Here is a 13,399-nt window from a genome sequence, read left to right as displayed (position 1 = left end):
TAAATAGCATAGGCCACAATAACGAGTAATAGCAACAGAAAAAATGTAATATGAACTGTTTTTTCAATAGCCTATGTGTGTAGTGTTGACGGCCAAAATATAGCCTAACGTTGATACTGCATTATAGGACTGAATAATTTAAATACGTTTGGACGAGCACGTCTTTGGTAACCGGATGAGAGGCGCTCTTTGGAGGGATGCACTCTTAGGTTTTAGAGTGTGGATACTTGAACAAGCATTCGTGTGTGTGTTTTAGGATGTGCAGTATATTTTAAATTCAAGGCACTCTGACGAATAGACCATTTAAACACCTTTTATGGATAGGCTACTTTGCAAGGCCAGGATAAAAAATGCATTGCTGTTAAACCAGACTTCATTATAGTAGCCTAGGCCCAGGGTAAGGGTAGCCTATGGAGGGCTTGGTTTTTAATCATATGAAATGGAAAACAAGCAATCTGTTTAAAACAACAACAATATTTCTAAATATTGTAGGATGGGCTTAGAAGCATGATATCATAAATCACTTCTCTTGTTCCATGGCACTGGGTGCACACATAGTCCTAAATGTCTTTACGCATAACATTATAAACATCCTGTCAATTGTATTGTTGCCTTTGTGCGAGGCAGATGAAAAATATATATCTCTGCAGTTGATATGGCATCATAGGAGGACTGAATAGTTTGGAGTATCGTGTCTTTGGTAATCGGATGAGGGGCGCTCTTTGAAAATGGAGATGGATAGCCTACTTGAACAAGCAAAATGAAGTATGCAGGTGTGTGAATTGTGAATAATGAAAAGGCATGAGGGCAAAAACATCCAAAATATCTCAAAGTAATCTCAGTAAACCCTTTATTCATAGGCTAATTACTTGGCTAATGGCCAGGATAAAAAGACGCACCAATGAGATGCTGCTAAATCAGCCTTGATTAAGGGGAGGCTATGCTTGGTTTTTAGTCAAATTAAAATGACATGATGGGAAACAAATCTTATTTTTTATGTTTCTAAATACAAGATTCACCAGCACAAAAGGCACATCTCTCGTTCCATGCATGGGCACTGTGTGTCATGGCTAGATAGGCCGCACATACCCTCTCAAAATCCATGCCGTTATCAACTGAGCTACCGTTGAGACCTGCTTTTTATGGGTCTTAAAAATGAAATTGTCACTTTTACGCTTGTTTTTAAGGACACCTCAAATATTTCCACCCCTCCCGCCTCAGCGCAAGTGAGCTGATGTTAGACAGGTAAATTGCCAAACCTGACGTTAGGGTGGGAAAATGCCAGTGTGCCAGTATTTACATGACGAAATTGCAAACTAAGGTGTGTTTGACACTTGCACCTCCTTAGCGCCAGATGAAAAATAAAGCCTGTGGAGATAACTGATCACCATATGATGTGAGAGACACATTTAATCATGAACAATAGCCAGCAATATATCAACCTGTCTGCCTACCAGTGCCTTGACTATTCATCAAATTCATCAAACAAATATACCAATAGCAATCACTGCATGCTGATTGTATTAGCTAGTTATCACCAGCAACTTACAATCAGTGCATTCAACTAAGGTAGGTAAGACAAGCACATACGTAGTGTACGTATTTAGTATACATGGCTTTGATTATCACTATAATATGCAAAGTAGTGCCATTGTATGGCTGCTGACTGGGGTCGATGCAGGATGGAACAGTAAGAATAGAATTCTACAGTGATGAATCACACCTTCAATGGCTATACATAAGCCATTACATCTCTTGTCAAGAGGAAGTATCTCTGTGTTCTATATCTATGTCTGCATCTGCAGCATCAGCCTCTGGTCACGAATCATTTGTGATAAGAGTGAGGTTGGATATTTAATTAAAATAGAGAGTTCTGTATGCCTCTTTCCCTTTCATCACTAACCTTTTATCTGACATGCACGTACAAAGAGCTGTCACATACATGCAGTACATTTGTATCAATACTCAAAATGCTTATATAAAAATGTGTCTAAGTGCACAACATAAACACCATACCATACTGTAACAGCACCTTCAATTTTTTTTAAATGCAATGCATGAATGCATAAGTGCTTAAGGCAAACACCAAAAACCATATATGCAATATAACAATTTCAATAAATCTCAAATGGTAAACCCTTTAAAAAAACAACATTGCTTATATGTTGACTTGTCAGGAAGATGCTATATAGCTTTTATACCGTATTGTGCTCTTTATAGAAAGTTCTGGAACAACTCCTACCACTATGCGACACTTCCCTCCACTTTATTGATTGGAGAAGCACATTGCTCTGTGGTGGACTTCACGAGCCCACACATTCTGCTAGGGAACAGTGTTGAGTTTAACAAAACAGCAAGCTGATATTGTGTGTGGTAGTGAGTAATGGACAGTGAAGAACAATGTCTGTTGCATTTAATCGGTTAACCGGCATGATTATTTGGTGCTGAGTAGTCGCATATTAATGTTCTGGAGAACAAAGTGCATGCTGATTGGTTTCCTCTCAATCAGCAGCTGATTCATATCTGAAACCCCACACAAACAACCAGAGTAACGTGTCTATCTAGCGGTCTCTGGGACCAGAGTTGGACACCATTGCTGAGACAAAGTTTAAGTTTTGATAAAAAAAGGGAAGTGAATTCCACTCTGTATGTAACGTAATCCTTTTATTGGGATGGATATAGTTATTAAGTAAAGGGGAGACTGATGAGAGGTGTACAGACCTCGTGAGCTGAGGAGGTCAATGCAGGGATTTAAATTATTAACCCAGTTTTCTCAACAGGCATGCACAGTCGGGAGCGGGCTGCATTTTACCGCTAGACCAAACTCAGACACAAGCAAATGTTATTCTGGGGGAAATTCTCTGGCGGCATGTCTCTCTTTCTGGACCACTTGATGGCCGCCTTTAACAAGTAGTGAGGAACATCTGCGGCTAGTCACAGCTGCCATGTTTGTGGTGTAATTTCAGGCCCCCAAATGAAACAGTGCCCATATGCTTGACGTTCAAGCCCAATCAATTACCTAATAATGGTCTGATGGAGAGTCCACTCGGAGGTCAAGGTGTCTGAACAGTTGGGGACAGCCTAACTGATTTAGAAAACCCTTATTGGCAGCTGCTAAGTGGAGCGTTGGCACAAGAGAAGGCTAGCCCACGGAGACCAAGGTGGTACAAGAATTACAATACGACTAGACGACAGTCCTTCGTGGTTGGGAGATGGTAATTTTTAACGGCACCTGAGACAAAGTTTTCCACCACCATCAATAAAACACCAAATGATGGGATTTATCTTGGAAGAATGGTTTTGCATCCCTCCAGACACTTGTAGAATCTATGCCAAAGCGCATTGAAGCTGTTCTGGCGGCTCGTGGTGGCCCAACACCCTATTGAAACATTTTATGTTGGTGTTTCCTTTATTTTGGCAGTTAACTATATATCCATAGCTTCTATAACGGGGCATGATAGTGTCTGTTAATTTCTAATAATCAGACATGACACCATCTGATATGACAGCATATGCATTAATGCATCACTGTATTTAGATTATTAAAGGGACATTACACCAAAATCAAAGTTTATCAGATGTTTTCAAAAGTAGCCTAATGTCAAGATAAATCCACATCACATATGCGCCTCGAGTGAACGGAAAAGATAAAAGTACTGTAAATCTGGAAATTATATGGTGCTTATCTTTCCCATTCATTTTGAACTGTGTCATATCACTGGAACAACAACACAGTCAGGCTTGAACATGGACTTATCTCAACAGAAGATCATGTGTAATACCGTCGGTGCTCTTGAGCATCTTTGTTCAGCGTTATGATACACATGAAATCCATAACAGATGTATCATATCTGAATGAGCCAATTGGAAGCTGAGAATGTGGCCATGACGGTGTAATGGACACTGGGGTTAACACCCCTATTCTTACTCTTATAATAAGTGCCATGGGATCTTTAGTGACCACAGAGACTCAGGACACCCATTTTAACATCCCATCTGAAAGATGGCACCCTACACAGGGCAATGTCCCCTTCACTGCCCCAGGGCATTGGGATCTCCTTAGACAAGGGGGAAGAGTGCCCCCTACTGGACCTCCAACACCACTTCCAGCAGCATATGGTCTCACATCCAAGACTGACCCGGCTTAGCTGCAGAGGCAAGCCAGCAGTGGGAAGCAGGGTGGTATGCTGCAGGCTACCTGTAATTATACAATCCCAAGGTACTATGCCTTCTGCAGACATTTTAAAAACCAAATAACAACAACTGTGTTACGATAATTTTAGATCAATAAATCTTTACGATTTGAATGTGTATTTCAGACTGTAACATTCGGAACGGATGGTGTAACATCCATAATGGTATTTTTCCCCCTGTAAAGTAATAATGCAAATCTTTTCAAAATGATTGTTTATGTGTTCAGCAAAGCCTTTCCATCAAAATGGCTATCCATGTTTTGACCTAAAAACTTAAAAACTCAGACTTTTGTTCATATTATGTTCCTCCAAAACACTTGTCCATTTAATGTAACATCCATAATACATCTTATATGCTTTATTTCTTCAACATGCAATTATTTGGAAGTCATCTTTTTTGGGGAAATACACTTACCACAAGGGGTACTATAGACACACACATCAAAAGTTGTATTTATATTTTTTTGTCCCTTCTGTGAGACATTAAAGTTGTGATTTGCATGCAAATGTAACATCCATAACACTGGAATCGCCCTACTTTTATAATAGGTGTGTATGAACCATAATAATTGGTGGGGTCCTTACATTTATCCCATATCGCAATCCCCTGAGACACCCTTGGAAAGTGGGTAGAGAGCCAGGGATCAGCCATTATTGACGGCGACCCTGGAGCAATTAGGGTTCAGTGCCTTGCTCAAGGGGACATAGAGTTTTTCACCTAGTCGGCTCGGGGATTCAAACCTGCAACCTTTCGGTTACTCACCCAATGCTCTTAACCACCAGGCTACCTGCCGCAATCCCACAACATTTGAGGTAAACAGTTAGACCTAAACTCCCATAGTGTCCCTTAAACATGAGTATAACATGAGTTTTCGACTCTCTCTCTCTACCGCACCTGCTGTCTCTAACTCTGAACAATCGGCTATGAAAAGCCAACTGACATTTACTCCTGAGGTGCTGACCTGTTGCACCCTCTACAACCACTGTGATTATTATTATTTGACCCTGCTGGTCATCGATGAACGTTTGAACATCTTGGCCATGTACTGTTATAATCTACACCCGGCACAGACAGAAGAGGACTGGCCACCCCTCAGAGCCTGGTTCCTCTCTAGGTTTCTTCCTAGGTTCCTTCCTTTCTAGGGTGTTTTTTCTACCCACCGTGCTTCTACAGCTGCATTGCTTGCTGTTTGGGATTTTAGGCTGGGTTTCTGTACAGCACTTTGTCACATCGGCTGATGTAAAAAGGGCTTTACAAATAAATGTGATTGATTGATTGATGTATAATAAGACAGGTACGTACCTTACTGGCCCCAGGCAGTAGGTGCAGTTTGACATACGGATCCGAGAGCCCGTTGTGGTCCATGGGTTTGAGCCCCTGTGGGAGAGACAGACAGATGGTGTCGAAAGAGAGGCCGTTCACAAGGTAGTATGACAGCGCATCACAACATAGACCTTCATGATAAAATGTCCAAATGTGACTACACTAAAATGAAAACCCCACATCCACCAGCCAACACAAAAAAAAAACTTGTTAAAACATGTCAGACATACAAGGCCAATGCTGGATGCCTGACATCCAATTTAAGTCAGACTTTTGTTTCTGACATGTGCACAACCTCCTGAGAATAACAATAGCCATGTCAGCTAATTAGAAAGGCTAGAGGTGAGACCTGTTCCACGGCTGGAAAAATAACTTGAATGCTTTTCCATAAACAAAAACATTTCAGAATGCGTTGACAGAAACTGAACTCTATGTGTGAGTAAATCAAGTAATTAACAAACACACAAAGTAGCCTAAAGCAACTTTGCAACCTGACAAGGAGAGGTGTAGATGGTACCTAATTTAGGAATTCATGTGGGGACTATTTCCATAGTATGGAAAACAGCACAAGGATAATTCCGCTCAGAATGGGATCATCCTCTCAAAATGACTTTGTCTGTCAGAATGTGCTTATCCGCCATAAATGAGCTCCTCACCCGACACCTCTTTTCTGTTAAGATGATTGATGTTCTATGCCTATCGTCAGCTTTCCCCGTTAGTAAAAGGATGCAGATAAATCACAATACATGGGATCGTCAGCTTCCATGAATCAGAGGATAAAAATCTGCCAAACCCTTATCCAGATAGAAGAATAGAAAGGGAGACATAAATACGACGTCATAATCAGATTGACTTCTAGGTCATTTCAACAGAAGGACACATCTCAACATTATTTGTCCTGCAGGTTGGTTTAATGTCATCGCCTGCCTATGGCTTGTTTAAGTGCGTTCTTGATCCCCTATCTCACGTTGTAAATTATTACTCTGTATTAATAATTCACTTGAGAGATGACTGTTTACTTTGTGACAGTATTATTGATACATTGCTTGGTTGCAGCTTTCATGAAACCCGAGCCAAAAACAAAAGTCACATTTTCAAACAGTTGATTTCCTCAGCCCTATGGCATGATATTGCAGACAGGCATGGTCATGGTGCTGCAGGTCCAATCGATGAAGCCCTGGCTAGAGAGAGAGGGCGAGAGCTTGATTGAATGGTGTTGAGAAACACTGAGAACCCTTTATACATGTGAACTGTCACTTTAAACGGCAACTGGTAGCTGTGGAAGTGTGGAAGAAAATGAGCCTATAGATAAATGGTACGTCTGGCTCATCAGCAGCCAATAAATGCACATCGGAGCTGCAATATCATAGGTAGGTCATCTTTCCTTCTCTACAAACTGAAAAAGATTGGTTGTATGTGCTGTAAAGCACAACGTACCGGATTACTCAGAATAGGATATGACTTCTAGCTCCCATCCATATAACAAATGCAACATGCCTCATTGGCATGCATGCATGCAGTCAAAAAGGTGAGTATAAAAACAAGGCCTCAGAAAATTGCAATACCCAACCATCTTTCTCAGTCTCGAACATGCTGGGGCTTTGCTTTCTTATCAAATGGGATCCGCCAGGTTGACATAAATAGAATGATCATTTCAAAAAGGTAACCCACTCTCTGTGGTGTGTGCTAGGATTGATCATTTTGATTAGAACAGAGGAAGTAGGGCGCACACCACCTCCAGTCCTTCAGGTTGAGTCATATCTAATGGTCCAGGGGGAACTTACTTTAGCACATATGTTTTGGGAATAGCCATCAGACTCTATAGATACAAATGTATCTTGTTTCACCTTTCGGAGAGAAAACTTTGTATGAAAATGCAATGGAGGTGATCAACATTAATCTCTCATATCAGCTGTGGTGTTCTGGCTTTTTTACATTAGAAGGAACTGTATAGGACAATCTAGACACATGTACATATGGATTTTGTATTGTAGATATGTGGTACTAGAGTAGTGGCCTGAGGGAACATACTTAATGTGTTGTGAAAAGTGTTATGAAATGTAATGTAATGTTATATTTTAATTGCATATAACTGCCTTAATGTTGCTGGACCCCAGGAAGAGAATGGGATCCTTAATAAATAAAAATACAGTGCTACCTGTAGCAAAGTTATTTGATGTGGCTGTCTGCAAATGAATATGGATGTAGTGAAAAGAGATGACAAAGGAGTGAAATCTCTACGGCAAACACAGAGATAGACAGCATCCATAAAAGAGTGGATGAATTGATTTAAATAGACTCAGGCCTTGGCAGTTGTTGCTTTTCTACTACTGATACCGGCTTCACAAAACAATGAATTCTTTGGTGAGTCATAACAACTTACCTTGCCATGCTAAGTGAATCTTTATAGATCTCCCTATACCAACCAAACACCATTGATGTACAGTATCAACTACTTCGGCAGGGACCGGAGTTGCCCATCCTTGTACGATGGCATTGTCTGATGAACATCAATATTTGAAGTTACAAGAAACATATTTTTGTAACTCTTAGTTGCTTGTGACTTGTTTGCAATCACCCATTGTCAGCTGAATCACACTTGTACTTGTTCTCTCTCCCCTTCTGTTAAGTTTAACTGTGTGTGCCCCTTCTGTTAAGTTTAAATGTGTGTGTGTGTGGGTGCGTGCATGTGCATGTGTCTGCGTCAGTGCTATCCTATCTCCCAAACGTATTTGCTCAGCCATGTGTGGGATGAAAGTTCCTCACACAGTGTGTGTGTGTGCTTGTGAGTGTGTGTGTGTGTGTGTGTGTGTGTGTGTGTGTGTGTGTGTGTGTGTGTGTGTGTGTGTGTGTGTGTGTGTGTGTGTGTGTGTGTGTGTGTGTGTCTGTGTTGCGTCTCTCTCCCAACACAGAGCAACACTTGTCAGAACCACAAATGGTAATATACAGTTTTCTGCTCCACCGAGTGTCGGGTGAAAAAGTGCAAAGCACATTTTCCTGTTTTCATGAGGAATCTTCTCATCCTCAAAACCTTTTATATATTTGTGCGTGTCACAAACGCACTTCATGTCATATTCCAATTTCACATCAAAATCTAACTATGAAAACTTATTGTAAGGACAGAGGAGGAGGTTTCTCTCTTTTCCAAAGTCACCTGCTCTTAGCAGTCGTTTGTTGTGCCTGGAGTTCCATTACTGCCTGTACTCTGGACCCCTTCTCTAGGCTTGGAGCCTCTCCTCCTTTCATTCACAGCAAACAGTGTCTCATCTCTTCTACAAAGCCCCAGGTTGAGTCAGATGTTTGTGTGGAACACAGATGAATGTTCTCTTTGATAGTGCAGCGGGGCCAGCATTTCTCCGTTGTGCAAGCGGCTTCAGAGCCGTTCCACAGATGTGAATTGATATGATCTGTTTGGGAACTGTGCCCAACTATCAAAAAGACTCCCAACGTGTTCTCTTCTGGGCCCCACTGCTCCAAATTTTTCTATGCTATGTTCTGCTGTAGATACCACTACCAGTCTCTTGTAAATACCACTACCAGTCTTTGGGCTGAATCCAATAGGATTGGAAAAAAATGTCTACAGGAAGCATGAAATATCGACTTTGCCTTTGACAGGTAGCTCGAGGCTGATGTATTGAGTAAATTGAGGGTTGGGTGAGTGGATTCTTCCCTAAGTAAAGCGCACAGCTATCTGGATGGGATAAGCCAAGATCTGCTCCTTCAACTCTGCTGCGTCGCTGAGGAGCAATAGATCAATAGATGAAAATAGAATACTGGGGAGCTTTGAGGCACTGATACTGTGGTCCTGCACTGTTACGGTGTATGGGTGGAAGCATTAAATACACATTGAGGTAACAATCGACCAAAGCTCCCTATGCAGCTACAACCTCCTATGCCCAGTCACTTCTTTACTAAAAGGACTAGCCTTGTCAAGCAGACTGACCAAAACAGAATGTAAATGAGATCAGGCTGGTTCCATCAGGCTATGGAAGGACCAGACAGTGGCCCTGGTCTGAAATACCTGGACATCTGGTTAAGTGTTCTACAGGATACTATGGACGATATGTACGATGTCCACCATGTATGATGGTCTGAGTTGAGTCATGGAAGTCTCTCGTTAACATTTCGAAAAATTGTTTAAGTAAGAAAATAAGAGTCGGAGGCCATCATCGAATAACCAACTACAACCAAAGCTGAAACACATATACTCACATAACAATTTTTTTGTCTATGTCTCTTTATACTAAAGATAAGACGTTGAAGTTGGAAGTTTAGATACACTTTAGCCAAATACATTTAAACTCAGTTTTTCACAATTCCTGACGTTTAATCCCAGTAAAAATTCCCTGTCTTGGGTCAGTTACAATCACCACTTTATTTTAGGAACGTGAAATATCAGAATAATAGTAGAGAGAATGATTTATTTCAGCTTTTATTTCTTTCATCACATTCCCAGTGGGTCAGAAGTTTACACACTCAATTAGTATTTGGTAGCATTGTCTTTAAATTGTTTAACTTGGGTCAAACGTTTCAGGTAGCCTTCCACAAGCTTCCCACAATAAGTTGGGTACATTTTGGCCAATTCCCCCTGACAGAGCTGGTGTAATGGAGTCAGGTTTGCAGGCCTCCTTGTTCACACACGCTTTCAGTTCTGCCCACACATTTTCTATAAGGTTGAGGTCAGGGCTTTGTGATGGCCAATCCAATACCTTGACTTTGTTGTCCTTAAGCCATTTTGGCACAACTTTGGAAGTATGCTTGGGGTCATTGTCCATTTGGAAGACCCATTTGTGACCAAGCTTTAACTTCCTGACTGTTGTCTTGAGATGTTGCTTCAATATATCCACATGATTTTCCTACCTCATGATGCCATCTATTTTGTGAAGTGCACCAGTCCCTCTTGCAGCAAAGCACCCCCACAACATGATGCTGCCACCCCCGTGCTTCACGGTTGGGATAGTGTTCTTCAGCTTGCAAGCCTCCCTCTTTTTCCTCCAAACATAATGATGGTCATTATGGCTAAACAGTTCTATTTTCGTTTCATGAGACCAGAGGACATTTCTCCAAAAAGTACGACCGTTGTCCCCATGTGCAGTTGCAAACCGTAGTCTGGCTTTCTTATGGCAATTTTGGAGCAGTGGCTTCTTCCTTGCTGAGCGGCCTTTCATGTTTTTATGTCGATATAGGACTTGTTTTACTGTAGATATAGATACTTTTGTACCCGTTTCCTCCAGCATCTTCACAAGGTCCTTTGCTGTTGTTCTGGGATTGATTTGCACTTTTCACACCAAAGTATGTTCATCTCTAGGAGACAGAACGCGTCTCCTTCCTGAGCGGTATGACGGCTGCGTGGTCTCATGGTGTTTATACTTGTGTACTATTGTTTGTACAGATGAACGTGGTACCTTCAGGCGTTTGGAAATTGCTCCCAAGGATGAACCAGACTTGTGGAGGTCTACACTTTTTTCTGAGGTCTTGGCTGATTTCTTTTGATTTTCCCATGATGTCAAGCAAAGAGGCACTGAGTTTGAAGGTATACCTTGAAATACATCCACAGGTACACCTCCAATTGACTCAAATGTCAATTAACCTATCAGAAGCTCATTTTCGGGAATTGTCCAAGCTGTTTAAAGGCACAATCAACTTTGTGTATGTAAACTTCTGACCCACTGGAATTGTGATACAGTGAATTATAAGTGAAATAATCTGTCTGTAAACAATTGTTGGAAAAATTACTTGTGTCATGCACAAAGCAGATGTCCTAACCGAAACTATAGTTTGTTAAAAATACATTTGTGGAGTGGTTGAAAAACAAGTTTTAATGACTCCAACCTAAGTGTGTAAACTCCCGACTTCAACTGTATCTAGGCAGAGTGAATGAATGGCCTACTGCACAGCTACTAAGGGAGCTCTTTCTAGAGCGCCCGGTTAAATTGTGCATAAGAGCATTTTTAAACTGTAAATGGTTAAACTATTAAGAAATATATGTAATTGTGCCAAGAATTTGTGAGTGGGTAACATACACATCAGCCTAAATTTAAATGTTTATTTATTTTTAAACAGATTAGAATTCTACTATAATTTTCAAACTCAAATGGCAGGGAAAATTTGGGGCACTCTCTGTATAAACGTCACTGGCTTCACACCAGTGCATGGATTTGAGAGTAAAACTATAACTCAAATAACAGCCAAACCCTGTCACTGTTGATATCCTATGGCGGGTCATGATTAGTTAAGTTAAATAACAAAGCAACTGATTTGTTTCCTTCCCCATTTCGGCAGCCACCCAAAACTTCCATCTGACATTCTAGAATTGAATTGACTGTCCACAGCAAATTCTCTTCTAGTGAGTAATATAACAATTATTGTCAGATTCAGTGTAGCCTCTGAATAGTGTTAGTTTAAACAGCGCATACACCCTAAACTTTTGCCCGTTTTATTGATTTGAAATTGATATCGATACCCAGTGATTAACAAAATAGTGTTGCATTTAACTTTCCGTGTTGGCTGTCCACTTGAAGCAAAATGCAACAATCCAAAATGTAGCTTGTTGTCTTCAGCAGTTTGTCCTCTAAACAATATTTATAGTTTCCATCTGATATTTTAGTTGTGTTAGTTTCAACAGCGCATACAACCTGATTCCCCTTAATCAATACGAGTGATTAATTGCCACTTGTTAAAACAACATGGTTCTTGGTGCATATGCAGTATATAAGGTGCTTGATAAAACAAAATGCAAGTAATATGACTACTTTTGTTGTAAATGGTGAGGAATACAGTACATTTAAAACAAAAGTAGTCATATTACTTGCATTTTTTTTATCTGTTTAACTGTTTCTGTATATTGATTATTGATTTGGATACTTCAAAATGCAGTTTTGACCAACTGCTGAATGAGTACAAAAATGTGATGTGTTTTATGTATTTTGATGATCTTCCAGAAATCATGAAAATAGGTTTGACTGCCTACTATGTATATTATTCATATCTTCCTATGGCACAAAAAAAGCATTCCGAAATGGCAGTTGATTGAAGAGGCTGACATAGTATCTATCTACATCTCCCTCCATGGTGATTGCCTAAGCCACCAGTGAATAGCCAGTTGATCACAATTATGGGGGGATAGGGGGTAGGGAGAAGAGAAATGACCGTTATGAAAGGCAGATGGGCGCCGTACATCAGTGTATCCACACACCCCGCACAGCCGTTCATACCAATTTCCCCTCGATGCTGCATTTGTGTGTCGTGCCTGTGGCATGTGTGGACTTTATTTTTGTAAAAGTAAACAGGAGTTCGGTAAATTTCAAATGTAGGAACTATTCAATACGTTCACTGTTACCTATTTATCAAAGAAGCCAAAGGCAGCTTCTGCAAAGTATGCCAACCTTTATCTTGCAGAGCTTGTGGGATGGGAGGAGTTACCTCCACCGGTGTCCTCCTCAGATCGATGGAGGTGTTTAGGTGGTGGCTTCCTGCCACTAGTGTGACGGGAGAGGCATCGATGAATTATTAGAGTAAGACATGATGGAGATGTGATGGATGCATCGCATTCCTCACCGATGAATGTTACAGGGATACTTTGGGATTTTATCAATGAGGCCCTTTATCTACTCCCCAAGAGTCAGAGGAACTTGTGGATACCATTTGTATGTCTCTGTGTCCAGTAAGAAGGATGTTGGAGGTAATTTTGCGAGCCAATGCTAACTAGCATTAGCACAATAACTGGAAATCTGTGGGTATCTACTAGCATGCTAGCAGATACCCTAGCGTGCTAGCAGATATCCATAGACTTCTAGTCATTGCACTAACACTAGTTAGCAATTAACCTAGCGCTAGTTAGCAACTTCCTTCAAAATGCACGCAGAGACATAACTCGTGGATA

At 40.8% G+C, this 13,399-nt stretch overlaps 1 protein-coding gene across 6 annotated transcripts in view; it reads right to left on the bottom strand.

Annotated features, from left to right (window-relative positions):
* The window catches only part of LOC106567559 (double C2-like domain-containing protein beta), a 365,846-nt gene that overhangs the window by 74,533 nt on the left and 277,914 nt on the right, over window positions 1-13,399 (bottom strand). For all 6 annotated transcript variants that reach the window (XM_045693459.1, XM_045693460.1, XM_045693461.1 and 3 more), the window contains one exon: window positions 5,497-5,571. In XM_045693459.1, coding sequence (XP_045549415.1) covers window positions 5,497-5,571 — 75 coding nt within the window. The remainder of the gene's footprint in view (window positions 1-5,496; window positions 5,572-13,399) is intronic.

This window comes from Salmo salar, chromosome ssa13, assembly GCF_905237065.1.
Source record: "Salmo salar chromosome ssa13, Ssal_v3.1, whole genome shotgun sequence".
NCBI lineage: Eukaryota > Metazoa > Chordata > Actinopteri > Salmoniformes > Salmonidae > Salmo > Salmo salar.
This window is presented reverse-complemented; position numbering and strand designations above follow the sequence as displayed.